Here is a 13409-nt window from a genome sequence, read left to right as displayed (position 1 = left end):
ATCTTGATATAATCAGCTTGGATAAGCCGCCCGCCTTTCCCTGTGCCTGTATAGAAGTAGAGAGTGCCCTTAAAGTTCTAACTAATAGTTGTATAGACATAGATAGTCTAGTTTTTACGTTTAAGTTTATATTAGGTTTTTGAGAGCTTTTCTTAATTCTTCTGGCCACAGCGACAATAAACAAGGGCCTGCCGTTGAAGGCCAGTGGCAAAATGCGACTCATCACACCAACGATGCTTTTTAAAGTCTTCTTAGTTATAATAGCAGTACTCAAATGCCCAAAGATTGCGTGCTTCAACTAAGTGTGCTGGCAGCCATTTCTTCTGCAATGCGCGATAGGTTCCCACACCAGAATCAGCCATATTTCTTTGAATAGCACGCTCAGATCCATTTGCTAGACCAATATCCTTTGCTATTCTATAATGACTTGAAGCAGCAAAGGAGAAATTCGCATCTTCAACAGCTTCGATTGCTGCGCATTGATGATCCTCTAAAATTCGCTTTCGACCCCTATTATGAACGCCAGGGCCACGGCGTATAGTTCCTTGCTTTAGGATCTTGTAGCCTGTTCTCTCAGCTATATTGTGTATCTTGAATAGCTCTTTCCGAGGCATTTTGCCTGCGTACGCACGTGCGTCAGCAAGGAGCTTCGTACGCCGCGGAGTATCGAGAATAGTTTGAGGGGCCCTGGGGGCCTGGGGAGAGGGAGGATTCGAGCAAACGCTGTCTGCAGCAGCGCGCCGGCGACGGGGGAGCTCTGTAGCCATTTTGGAGTTGATTCTGACCTGTGGTGGTGGAGTTATTAGTAGTTGAAGTTTTGATGGGTAGAAATGCAGGATCCTTAACTGCACAGAAATTTGGCACGGAGCTTCGGTCCCATAGGGATCCACCCATTGGGCCACGGCTGCTCAGGCCAAGCGGCGAGAGGGCGCGTTCCCTGATCGGGCGGGGCTAAACCGGAAGAGGCAGCGCACCGGAATCTAGACTACGAAAACAAATACACGACACAGCATTCAGGCTTTCGAGATGTGCCAGTCCTGCAAGTCACGAAAGCGTCTGACTCGTATGCATCCGCTGTCCAAGCAAAATTTCCATGGGCGGATCCATCTCTTGCACAACGACTAGGAGAAGCAAACTGGGAAAGACATGAGCGATTAAGAAACCTGGAGAAGACTGCTCCAGACAACGCTGAACAATTGCTTGCACAAGATCTTCCGCCGAAAAGTCAATTTCAACCCGTATCGTTGTTTAGGGACTCTGCTTTGGGCAGTTCGATTGCTCCACGTTCTCAATCTGCGGCGTCTCACTCCTCGTTCGCCTCTAGCAAGGATGGCGCAGAACGGGGACGGCTCCGTGTCCCGAAGATACCTAAAGGCATAAGCTTCGGCGAATCCTTTAAATGCCCCTTCTGCAAGAAGTGGCTATCATCGATCAGATCCCGAGTTGACTGGAAAATGCATGTGTTCGCGGATCTGCAATCATATATTTGTGTTCATAACGACTGTCCCGACATCCTTACAACATTTCCGAGTAGAAAGGCTTGGTTTGAACATCAAACAACTTGCCATTTATCCCGTCACACAATATGCTGTCCACAATGTGACACCAGTTATGAGAAGGAAAACGATTTCCTCGACCACTGCGAGCGACAACATAACATGATCTTACGCAACCCACAGCTTCGATCGTCTGCTCTTGCAAATGCTATCGTGTCTTATCCCGAGAAACCTTCGAGTATTCAATGCGCTTTGTGCGGTAGGCGGGGATTTGCGAGTCTCCGGGATTACTCTACTCATCTGGGCAGAGAGCTTGAAGAAGTTAGCCTCTATCCTTTGCCGGATCTTGATGACTCTGATGACGAGAATGAAGACGACTCCGAGAACGAGTCCAGTGGCCGAGAGATCACCCCTGATATAGCACGTACTACACCAAGTACACATTCGTCATCTTCGTTCTCCAAGGATAACAAGGAGAATGGGAAAAAGAATGTTGAAGACCAGGCCTGTCCCCTGGGTTTAAACTTACAGTTAGAAGAGGAATATACGATCAAATGCATATGCGGCTTCACAAGTGACGATGGCCACACGGTTTATTGTGAAGAATGCGACACGTGGCAGCATATCCAATGCTACTATCTACCAACAAGCGTGCCTGAGGTCCACTATTGTTCAGACTGCGTTCCTAACAACAAGGTCGATGCAAAGAAGGCCCACGAGCGTCAACTCCGACTGCGCGAAGCTCCTGTTGCGCAGGATATGGGTTCCGCACCACCGCGTGCCGCACCAAAAGATTCCTCCCGGGGAATCACCACCAGTTATTGGTCCACACTCGAGCAGCAACATTTCCCGGCGTTTGTTGGCTACTACGGCAGAGACTTCTCTGCAATCGCAACCCACCTGCAGACGAAGACAATGACGATGGTATGTCTTTGGAATTTTCTCTCGCTCCGCTGCTAACCCGGTCTAGGTAAAAAATCAGTACTTTCGTGAAATAGGCGCTGGGAACACGAGCCTAGAAAAAGTTGCGGAAGAGGCGGAGCGACGTAGAGATGCCGGAGAGCCTCTTTGGATGCATCCGGACCGATTGCCTCCACTACTACCAGGGTCTACAGCCGCCGTTGATGCCATTTTAGAGAAATTATCCCACATACAGGAAGATCTAAAACTACCAATAGACGCGAATAAAGGGAAGGGAAAGAAAGCCAAGTCAATCACCAGCCGCTGATATTATTTGATCATTTGTTCCGCTTTACTGCGCATATGCCCGACGAAATTGATGGCTTTCCCCAAGCCCGTCGGACGGGGTTCGGGCTGGTTGTCGACGCAGCACAAGGACTTGTCATCGTTTCACGAGCAATCGTGCTTTGTGGTCTTTAGGACATCATGGTGACTGGACGACTCGATTGAAGTGGAAGGCAGGGTTATCTCTCTCCACCCTCTCATGAATTATGCTGTCGTTCAATACGATCCCGCTTTAGTCCATGCACCGGTGTAGACTGTAAGGCTTCGGGACAAGACCATCAAGCAGGGAGTGGAAACAAACTTTGTTGGCTTCAATCAAAAGAGACCGTGGTTGTAGCGGAGATAACCGTGACCGATGTCGCCAAGGTCAAAATACCTGCAACTGTGGCACCTGGCTGTCGAGCCATCAATCTGGATGCTGTTACTGTCGACACTGACTTTATATTCTCAGTGTTCATCGGGTGTGTTGATCGGCGCAGATGGCGTTGTACAGGCACTCTGGTTCACATACATGCGTCCATGAACCTAGATTAGACGGAGATAGCGAATATCACCTAGGTCTTGCAACTACCATGATCAAAGCAGTCATCGAACAAATTCTACATGGCATTATTCCCAGCCCGAGGATACTAAATAGTGAACTGCGCGTAGTGCGGAGGGCAAAGTGCCCGGAATATGGGTGTCGCTCCGAAGAAGATATCACGCACGTCGCCAAAGCAAACCCCCTCTCGACATCAGCTTTTCATGGTCGGTAAGGGAAGTGTACTGCGGCTACGCAGATGGCCCTGAGAATGGGCAATTCTTACTAACTAGAAGGTGACATCATTCGGACACCCCATGATCAACTCATCTCACACAAGGATCAGATTTGAACCTCATGCACCACAAGGACCAGCCTGATGCGTTAACCGTCCGCGGGGGAATAGAGGTACCAGTGCGATTTCACTCAGCACCGCCTGGGAGCCTCGAAACAAGTTGGGGTACCATCTTTTCCGAAGCCGTCTTGCAGAAGCCCCATCATGCGGTGAGGTAGTAAAATCGACAAGCTACATTCGGAGGTTGATGTCAGCGCACGACGTCAAGGATCGCCTGCTACCAGGATGCATTAGGCCCCACCAACTTCAACACCCACCCTAACAGTGTCGATACACCTGGCTTGGACGTGTTCATGTGAGAAGTCAACAAGATTGATGTTAACCGATATTTTCGATTGCGAGTCGTGACATTCGATAATGTGCCATGGATAGTGACAAGGAAGAAGAATGATCATTATGTACAGTCCTGATCGCTTGCTCTGTGCTGCACATTTGTTCCGAATGGACTAGTTCCCCATGAAAGAATATATGAAGGACAGCAATTGGGAAATGGGATGGAAAACGATCTCATGTGGGCCTCGAGGCAAGAAGAGCTTTTTTGGGTCATCACAGGGATCCCAGGCCTGGGCCACCTCTGTAATCCCCCGTCAGCCGCATCCTCCCATCCGACGATGCTGTCCGCGTAAAGTTGACCATAACCTGAAGGGGACATTTTCTGGGGCCATATCGGTTGTGCAGGGGGATCAGGGGAGTATGGGCGGGAGGAGGTAGAGGATGGGGGGTGGTGACTGAGCTCATCTGGTAGCTGCCTGAGCCCTGGGCTGAGCCGAAGTGGAGCCGGGCCGGAGCCCTGATTTGGCTTACATAAAGCGGCATGGGGCCAACCAGAAGAGGCAATCGAGGTCGGTCAGTTTTGATTGAGTTTCCGCCCGCATTTCGTCCTACATGTATGTGCTGAGCTGGAGACAACCACCATGGTTGCTTTGTTATACCGCGATAAGCTATTTCCTCTAACACATATCCTGCAATCCTCCTCTTCTCTAGAACAGAAGGTTGCAAGCCGATGTCGGTAGTATGAGCGATGCCTACCTTATTCACAAGAGAGATGACAAGGATGAGCCCGCTGATTGCGCCAACAGGGCATACTCAGTACTCCTCATGCTTCGTTTTGCACGCTTCCGCTACTATCCACAGAAGAAGACCTGCACCAATCACGCCAGAAGGGGCTGCGAGCATGAAGCCATTGCCTTAGACGTAGTTTCAGAAACGAGAGCGATTGGTCAACCGGCTCTTGGTCGGACCCTTCCAACAGCAGCACTGCCATTTGAATATCTTTGCACTCCGCGTCACCCGGTTTGTATAAAAGCCTCACGAAATGGCTTTGGTTGATTGCGGATGTGTAAAGGACAGAGTCGTTCTCAGGGTTTCCAGGTGAACGGACAAGGTATTTGAGAAGCACACCTATTCTCTGCTCCAGCATGGCTACATGGAGCATCCAGGAGGCAAAGTTCCCAGAATTGGTCGGGCTGGGCGCAAGATGCCCTTTGTAGCGGTTTTCTGCGAATTGGACAATAAGTGCCCTCTCTTTCCTTGTCCAGGGACCAGCATACCAATGATCGGGGAATGGAGCACCAAGATTCTCGTCCTCATCCGTGCCAGATTGTTCATCGCAGGCTGGAAATGAATAGAACTCTTCCACTTCTTTTCCACAGTCGGGTATAAATTGAACAATCCCCTGATCTTCGAGGACCCCAAAATGTGCTGCAGCTACTTCGAAACAAACTTGCGCCTCTTCCGTCCTCGTCTCGCACCATAGCGCCCGCTGACTAGGTCGAATTTTGAAAGTCCCATAACTCTTTTCCAGACACAACGCAGCCCAGCGAGCTCGAATGACTTCCTGCACGAAATGAGATTGAACCCGTCTGACGAGCTGGGGTTGTAGCCACTTCTTGGCAAATACTTCAGCCTGGAGGCGGATACGCTCTTCGGTGGACAAGGTAGGTAGCCCGGCCAGTACGATGTTTCGCGCATAGAAATGGCTTGATCTCTTCTCCTCCGCGACATAAATTGCTTCCGAGCTGAAAGCCAGCATCAACATGTATATTGGATGATCTTCAAGCCTTTTCATCAAATGCCACGAGGCCTTAGGTAGGTTGATATTGCAGCTCCAGTTGAAAATGCGACCTAAAATCTCGCACGGCAACCTCTCGAGGGGAGCTAGAGGTCGTTGCACGATCATACGATAAGCCTTGGCTTTGGCAGAACGCGACTTTCTTTTTCTGCCTTGCTTGTGCATGCCAACTGCCTTTGGTCTATCAGAGTTCACCTCACTCGGTATTATAACTGTTGTCGTGATATTGCGAGAAAGAAAAATATCTCAAGCATTTGTTGTACCAGCCTACAAGACCTCGTTGGAAGTAGTGGTTTCGAGAGCAATATGTTTGTATCGTGTAGGTCTGCCTCAGCTTCTGCCTTCAGAAGACGTCAAGTATGCCCACCAAAACACCAATCGTGCAGCCTTGGGAAGCGAAAAGGGGCGGCAAAAAATGATTGCTCGGGCTTCGCTGAAACAGGTCTAGGATTTAGTTTGAACGCATGCTCTTGCAGATTGTGCCTTGATACTCCAAAGCCATTGCCTTAGTTGGTTTCACTGGGCTTTTTCAGCTTGGTAGGCTGACTAGATTGCTCGCAGACACGTGGGTAGAAAGCTGAAGTAGTGATCAGCCTTATTGGAAGCTCTCACTAGCTGTGCATACAGATCGACATCCAGAACAACCAACCAACTGCGCGGGTGGTGACTCGTCAAATCAATGAATGCTAGCCAAAGAAAGCTTCTAGGTTGGAGATGATCGGTCTTCGCAACCGTGCAGCCATCCCAAGTTTGCGACAGCTTTGGTCAACGGTAAAACTTAAACGAAAAGAAATAAAGGTAGCAACTTGATTATGTAAGGAGACACGTGTTCACGTGACAAGGGATCCCATTTCCATCCGCTACCTTTAGGGACCACTGTTCGCCCACCAAACGATCCTGCATGCCTAATTTGGCCATTCATGTCCTTCAGCGGAGGCAGGTTGCTATTTCTGATGGAGAATGCAGTCAGCTACAACAAGGAAGTGGTTCTTGTCACTTCAATCATTTCGGATTGGTTGTTCAAGTTCTCACAACATACATTGCACCATACCATTCCTCAACGTCTACAAACCCCGTACTCACACCAGATGTCGCCATGCTCATATCTTGATAGCCCTAGTTCTCCTTCTCGCCGCAACTGTCATATCATATAGCACATCCTTAAAGGCAAAGAGGAAGGCAGCTGTCAGAACGCTCTGGCTAACTTTCGGTCCAACACCTGTGTATGCGGGTTAGTCTGGAACTCGTCTGGCTGGAAAGGGATACACACCAGCGTAGAGACCCATCCAGCCCTCGTTCTTGACAATCTTCCTCAGGCTCTGAATCATGCCCTCTCGTGGGGCATCCTTCGTCGCCACGTGGGCGCGGCTCTTCACGGTGATATAGGGATATGTAATGCTCGTTGCCATTAGTTTTCCAATGGCACCCAACACAAAGGCATCTTTCGCAGTGACCTTTCTTCGTTTCTCAAGCAAATTCTTCAGCTGCTCGAAAATGGTGTATTGTAATATAGGATTGATGACCAGTATCAAAGCTGGCAAAACTCCCGCGAACAGCGCCTTTGGGCCTTCGTCTCTGATCAGACTGAGCAGCGTGCCCAGGGTGGTTGGCGATCTTTTAGGCTTGCTTTCACCGCCTGGCAATGCCTGCTCATCTGATTGGTTTTTTCTAGCGGTCATCCTCGTGTTGACCACCCAGATGGGATTGGTGATCAGAACCGTTGCACTTCCTGCAAGAGCGCCTGCGATCATACTCTCCACTGTGGTAAGATTTTTCGACGCCCGACCAGCTGTGATGGCGGCCTTTTCAAACCCTGCCCTCGTCCATTCGTACCAGTAGTAGTAGACGAAGTTTGTGACGCTGATTCCGAATAGTGCTGAGTCCAACCCTGCGTAAAGTCCCTGGATGCCTTCTCGGCGAATAATAGAACGAACTGCATCAAGAGTGGTAGAGTGTGCTCGTTTCGATTCGACCTGCGCTCTTGTAGAGATGGTGATGAGAGGGTAGCTTTAGGTTCACCGTCAACACCAAAACATCCGCATCATTGAAGAGCCTTACGTCAAGGTCATGGCCAGTAAGCCACCGCCAGCACCAGCCAGCGCATGCGCAATATTGTCGCTCTGCTGCGCTGCTGAGGTTGCTGAGGTTGCTGGCACCGGCTCTTCAGCCTTCGGTTGGGCATCGCTGGGAGTTCGTGACATGATGCCGGGAAATAACTGCCTTATCTGACTGAGAGCGAGCTATGTGATTTTCGATTGCAGGTCGTCGTGGCGCAGGAAGGGAGCGAAAGCGTCTATTCGAGGTACGGTTCTAATTGGAAGGGGAAGGGGCACGACTGATAACGACTGAGGGGTTGGGAGAAGGTACGAGGACGAGGAACAGCCGAGGGCGGTGGAAGAATCATCATCGTTGTTGATTGTGGTCATATGAAGATGGGTCTGGCACAAGTACAGCACGCTCCATAATGCTGGAGCGCGACGTGGGGAACCTCGGCTGCTCATACACGCACGTGCTAGGCGCCAAGATCAGCCCCTCCGGTTCCTGAGCAATTTGTGGTGCAATTCAACATTTTACTACGTAGTATACTGAGAATCAGCGAATGCTTTTCATGCCTATATTTGACGTTCCGCGTTCAGACTCTGCTGCGAAGACCCTTTTTGGTGAATGCGATCAGACTGCCCATCAGGTCGGAGCTAAAGAAGAGTCTGAAATTTGAGACAATGAGCAATCTTGCGCGTTGAGGATCCTGTTGCCGTACTCGTAGACAATAGTTCCATTTGACGCTCATCCTACTATAGTATCACAGCTGCAGGATTCTGGAGAATGAGATATGGAAGTACACAAACAATCATCAAGACTTCTCCTATCCCGATCTAGTTCTACCTTTACCCATTGCAGAGCGATGATCAGGCGCCACCTTCGGATTCACGCCTTTTTTCTTCAGCCTTTTCCTTTCCGCATGGGCGATATATTTCTTGTCCTCTTCGCTATCGAATCCCCCAAACTCATCATCAATCGGCGTCACCGGAGAAGTCTCCTTGGTGCCGTTTGACAATCTGTCAGAATTGGGTGTCGATCGTGACGCATCAGCCACGCCATTAACCGTCTGAGCGCCAGAAGGACCCGGACCTATCTTTTTCAGTTTGCAGACAAAAAATCCATCCACGTTCTCCCGATGCGGAAAATATCTTCTCGCCATGTTCATGCGATCATCGAATCGCTTGTTCATGTACTTCCTGAAGCCCTCAGATCCAAAGGTACCCAACCCTGTATCAACGATCCTCACATTGGGCCTCTTTCTCAACGCGTATTGCACCACTCCTTCATTTTCTTCTACCGTCACACTGCATGTCGCATACACGATGTATCCACCAGTTTTGCTTGCGTGATCTGTCGAATCAATAGCAGCCAACAACAATTGCTTCTGCATGTGTGGTAAAGCAAGAAAGTCCCGTTCTGTCTTCGAAGTCTTTACGCTAGCATCTTTGCCAATGACACCCGTGCCTGAACATGGAGCGTCAAGCAGCACTCGATCGAAACCCCCCAAAATCTTGGGAAACGCTTCCTTCGCGTCGAGGTTGCTCACAATGGTGTTCTTGCACCCCAATCGGTGGATATTTCCGATCAAGCCTTTGGCTCGTTGTCGGTTCGAATCATTTGCAAAGATTGTGCCTGTGTTTCGCATTAAAGCTGAAATGTGGGTGGTCTTGCCTCCAGGCGCAGCTGCCATATCTAGAATACGCTCATTTGGCTGTGGTGCCAGAGCCATGACGGGAAGAAATGATGACGCTGCTTGAATGATATAGTGACCGGCAAGGTATTCAGGCGTAGCTCCTAGAGGTACTGCGGATTCGAATACCTGCAAACCCACTTTCGACCATTTCCCTACTGGTTCGAGCACCACTCCTCGATTGATGAGAGCTTGAGCTAATGTGCGACGGTTGGTGCGAAGGGTATTGGTACGGAGGACGACTGGACGAGGCGACTCATTGGCTTCGAAAAATGCAAATGCTTCAAGAGGATTGAACAGAGAGAGAAGCTTTTCTGCAAGGTAGGGCGTGTATCCGTAGTAGGTGCAGATGTCGGAAAGAAGGAGTGAGGTGTATTCGGCTCGGGACTTGCTTTTATCTGCCAGCTTAGCAAAGTCTCCCAGTACTCGCAGCGTGTCTGTAATTCTCGTCCTTAGGAGTTGCAGATCTGGTGCAAGACCTTGCATCGTAGCTTGATCACCATCTCCGTCCGCTCCCGCGACAATATTTGTCTGCATGGCCGCATCCTCCAGCTCTTCTTGCGCCTGTGCGTCTACCAGCGCTTGTTTCTGGTCCAGCTTTCGTGACAGTCCTTCGATGTTCGCAGCCGTAAGTTTCTCTTCCGCATCTGACTCATCTTCATCTTCTGAAAAGCGTGCCGGATCAGCCTCTTCTAGGTCGGAATCAAATACTGAATCGTCAGAACGGCTGTTCGCGGGCTCTAAATCGTCATCTTCGCCTTCCTGCTCTGATGCGCTGTCGTCTGCGATATCCCCATCATCCAGATCTTCCAGGTGCTCCACCAGGGAGTCGTCTCCGTCCGCATCGTCGGCATCGTCATCTTCGGAGGTTTCATGCAATGGCATAGGCTTGGCTGTAGGCTTAGATGGCCTCGAAGCCTTTATATGTTTCGCACTGTTTCCAGGCTTCACGGTAGGCACACCATTGCTTGTATCTGCTTTCCTTCTCTTCGCCTTGGACTCACCACCTGGCTTGCTCTGTTCACTTGCTTTCCTCTTTACGGAAATGTTCAATTGCTCAAGACTCTGTGGAGGCCCTTGCTTCTTCATTCGCCGACCAGGACCCATACTGGCGGTGTGGTCGATTGGTGAACGGTAGAGTGACTGTCGGTTGGACAATTGGAACTGAATGCTAGTTAGTTGCGACAATGTTTTTTTGGCTCGAGAAATTCATCAGGGCAAATTTTCGCGACAATGTGTGCGGCTATAACTGCCACTTTGAAGAGCTCCAGGTCTTGGCCATAGTCCGGAGGTCCTCCGGTCCATAATCCAAGCCAGTCACGTCAGACGCTGCGAGGCCCTCGCAACGAGATTGAGCGAGGAGGTGACCACAGCTGGCATCAATTGCACTTTAAACCAGGAGCATCTCACAGACTCAGCTGTAACTCACGATACAGCCCCAAGCCCTAGCAGGGAGCTCTCAGCACCGATTGAATACACCGCAATCCACCTTTGCAACTCCTCCTGGCATACCCTTATCCACTGTTCCCAACTCTTGCTTCCAGCTGCGAATCGAAACACATTACCGCCACGATGAGTGAGCTCAACTTCGCGAAGACCTTCCTTCAAACACTCGATGCCAAATCCACCAAATACCCACCAAACCATGTCTTCGATGCCAAAACATTCCCCACCAGAATACCTGTACGATTGGACCTATCCTCATTCTCCACACTGCCTGACATGGCACACACTAATATGGAACATTCATACGCAGTTCACTCTCCCCAAACTCCCTCAACCTCCCCACCCACCATATCCCAAATCGACTCCATCCGCTCCCCCGCCACCAGGCGCCACGCGCACCACATCCACCATATCCCTAACACTCAAATCCTCCCGCAACCCCGCCCTAGCGCTCACATTACCTGACATCGACCCTTTCACGACCACAATCTCCCAACTCCGCGAGACGGTGCAAAGCGACCCTGCAAGATGCCTATGTTAGTCTTAATCCAGTCGCTTTCATACCCTGTATATGTAATATGTGTGCGCCTCACACGTAGAAAGCATGCGACTACTTAGATAAGCTAATCCGGGAGGCCCTTCTGCCTAAGGATATCTAGCAGCTTGTTATAAGGGACATTATTAAAGGCCCGCGTGATGGTTATAGGCGGGGCTCCGGACCCCCCTCCAAAGACCGACACGACACCAGCGAATGAGGCAGGACAGACTACGGATAAGGCAGCAGATGTACCATCAGAAGGAATGGAAGGCATAGAGACGGTCACTTCGCCGCCGCCGCCGCCGCCGCCGCCGCCGCCCGGGAAAGAGATCCTGGAGACGGAGCAATTCTGGAAGGATCTACAGGGGTATCTGGAGCAGAGGATCAAGGATGAAGCCGAAGCCGCGAGCTTGGTCCAGAAGTGGAAGGGCGATTGGCAACGACGGGACTGAGATGTGTGGTAGAAAAAAGGACTCTATCGATTGCATCGAGAAACACCGAAATGTACTCTAGCACTTTGGTACACAACGGCAGTGTTTATGGTATCAATTATGAGAGTGCAACCGCTTCGTAGTATTCCACAAAGTCCCCACTGCATCGCTGTACCTTCGCATGGGGTGATTGGTATAGGGAACAAGGCCCCGTCAGTACCATGGATAAGGAAGGCCGCGTATGCGGGTTGGAGATGTACAATCCAATCTGACACAGAAAGCGTTCTGAGACTCGGTGTCTCCTCTGTGCACGATGTCCTGTCTAGTACCCTCTAAAGTTGTGTGATGATCGAACGTTATGACTTTCGACGGTGTCTCCATTGTTACTTGAGGGATCATTAGGGACGTGGTTGCATGGATTCACAAGGTTACATTGTGGCACACGGAAGACTAGGCAAGAGAAAATGGTGATCATTGATTATATATCATGATCGATCCAGCAACTTGTACTCTTATTCGGACAGCATCCGAGAACCTGTCTCGGCTGGTGGGAGTAGCTAACTAGCCCCAGTTATTCACCCACTGACCCCTGCTTCATCATCGTACCATCCTTCCAAAGGCTACGTATTCCCGACGTCCTAGAATCCATCCGGTGAGACTGATCATACATGCCCACTTTCTCTTCTTCTTCTTCTTCATCTCATCTCATCCATTCCAGCCCCTCCACTCTGACTGTAATGCCTTACATGACTTTGTTGTAGTTGCTGCTGCTGCTGCTGCTGTGATGGCGGCGCTGGAGACGGTGGCGGATGACTTGCATAGGCGGGTACTGTCGCCATCAGCCCACCCGACGGTGTGTAGGTCCTGGAAGGGGGAGCAGTCGAGTATTGATGACTGATTGAACTTCGCGCCTGGTGAACAGGCTGCTGCTGCTGCTGCATGTGCTGCTGCTGCATGTGCTGCTGCTGCATGTGCTCATGTTGGTGGCCTTGTTGGTGTTTTTGTTGCTGATTTGGCTGATTAGGGTGCGGGTGCTGGTGCTGGTGCTGGTGCTGGTGCTGCTGTTGCTGCTCAAGCTGTTGCTGGAGCTCATATCTCTGGTGGTGGCGTTGTTGCTGCAGCGGTAGCTGTCGAGGCATGCTCTGTTTGTCTTCCATCCACTGCCGTTGCTGGGCCTGTTGCTGTTGTTGCTGCTGTTGCTGCGATAAGGTATAGCTATAGCCAGATTGAGATTGGATTTGGTGCTGCTGCTGCTGCTGCTGTTGTTGTTGATGAAGCTCAGTAGCGATGTTTCGACCGTCATAACCAACTGAAGGTGGACGAGGTATATTTGAATGTTGCATGGCTTGGGCCTGAGGCCCAGATGGGTTTTGTACATGCATTGCTTTTTGTTGTGAATTGCTGTAAGAAGGCACCCGAGAATGGTTGTTTTGTGATGAAGTTGGTGGAGCACGATGATAAGGCTGTTGTACAGGGAGCGATTGTGCCGGTGGTGGAGATGGAACATGTAGCGGAATCTGTTGCATAGCAGTGCGGTATTGATATGAAGGTATAGACGAATGCTGTTGTTGTTGTTG

The 13409-nt window shown here is 50.3% G+C and overlaps 6 protein-coding genes across 6 annotated transcripts in view; 2 read left to right on the top strand and 4 right to left on the bottom strand.

Moving 5' to 3' along the window:
• Window positions 1-1658: 1658 nt before the first annotated feature.
• On the top strand, window positions 1659-2724 carry EPUS_08916 (uncharacterized protein; the record flags this gene model as incomplete). Its single annotated transcript, XM_007787968.1, has 2 exons — window positions 1659-2420; window positions 2467-2724. The coding sequence occupies 2 exons, from the start codon at window positions 1659-1661 to the stop codon at window positions 2722-2724; spliced, it is 1020 nt and encodes a 339-aa protein (XP_007786158.1).
• Window positions 2725-4712: 1988 nt separating this feature from the next.
• Window positions 4713-5852, bottom strand: EPUS_08915 (uncharacterized protein; the record flags this gene model as incomplete). Its single annotated transcript, XM_007787967.1, has 1 exon — window positions 4713-5852. The coding sequence occupies one exon, from the start codon at window positions 5850-5852 to the stop codon at window positions 4713-4715; it is 1140 nt and encodes a 379-aa protein (XP_007786157.1).
• Window positions 5853-6787: 935 nt separating this feature from the next.
• On the bottom strand, window positions 6788-7888 carry EPUS_08914 (uncharacterized protein; the record flags this gene model as incomplete). The annotated part of the gene is made up of 3 exons (XM_007787966.1): window positions 6788-6906; window positions 6958-7694; window positions 7746-7888. The coding sequence occupies 3 exons, from the start codon at window positions 7886-7888 to the stop codon at window positions 6788-6790; spliced, it is 999 nt and encodes a 332-aa protein (XP_007786156.1).
• A 662-nt stretch (window positions 7889-8550) lies between these two features.
• On the bottom strand, window positions 8551-10524 carry EPUS_08913 (uncharacterized protein; the record flags this gene model as incomplete). The annotated part of the gene is made up of 1 exon (XM_007787965.1): window positions 8551-10524. The coding sequence occupies one exon, from the start codon at window positions 10522-10524 to the stop codon at window positions 8551-8553; it is 1974 nt and encodes a 657-aa protein (XP_007786155.1).
• A 465-nt stretch (window positions 10525-10989) lies between these two features.
• EPUS_08912 (uncharacterized protein) lies at window positions 10990-11853 on the top strand (the record flags this gene model as incomplete). Its single annotated transcript, XM_007787964.1, has 3 exons — window positions 10990-11100; window positions 11174-11399; window positions 11570-11853. The coding sequence occupies 3 exons, from the start codon at window positions 10990-10992 to the stop codon at window positions 11851-11853; spliced, it is 621 nt and encodes a 206-aa protein (XP_007786154.1).
• Window positions 11854-12527: 674 nt separating this feature from the next.
• EPUS_08911 (uncharacterized protein) overlaps window positions 12528-13409 on the bottom strand; it is a gene marked incomplete at both ends in the record, with an annotated part of 6712 nt that continues 5830 nt past the window's right edge. The window contains one exon of the mRNA XM_007787963.1: window positions 12528-13409. This exon is cut by the window's right edge and continues 1311 nt beyond it. Coding sequence (XP_007786153.1) covers window positions 12528-13409 — 882 coding nt within the window.

The sequence above is a fragment of the Endocarpon pusillum genome, assembly GCF_000464535.1.
Source record: "Endocarpon pusillum Z07020 unplaced genomic scaffold C707327, whole genome shotgun sequence".
NCBI classification, from domain to species: domain Eukaryota; kingdom Fungi; phylum Ascomycota; class Eurotiomycetes; order Verrucariales; family Verrucariaceae; genus Endocarpon; species Endocarpon pusillum.
Note: the sequence above shows the minus strand (reverse complement) of the source record. Positions and strands in the feature narration are given on the sequence as shown.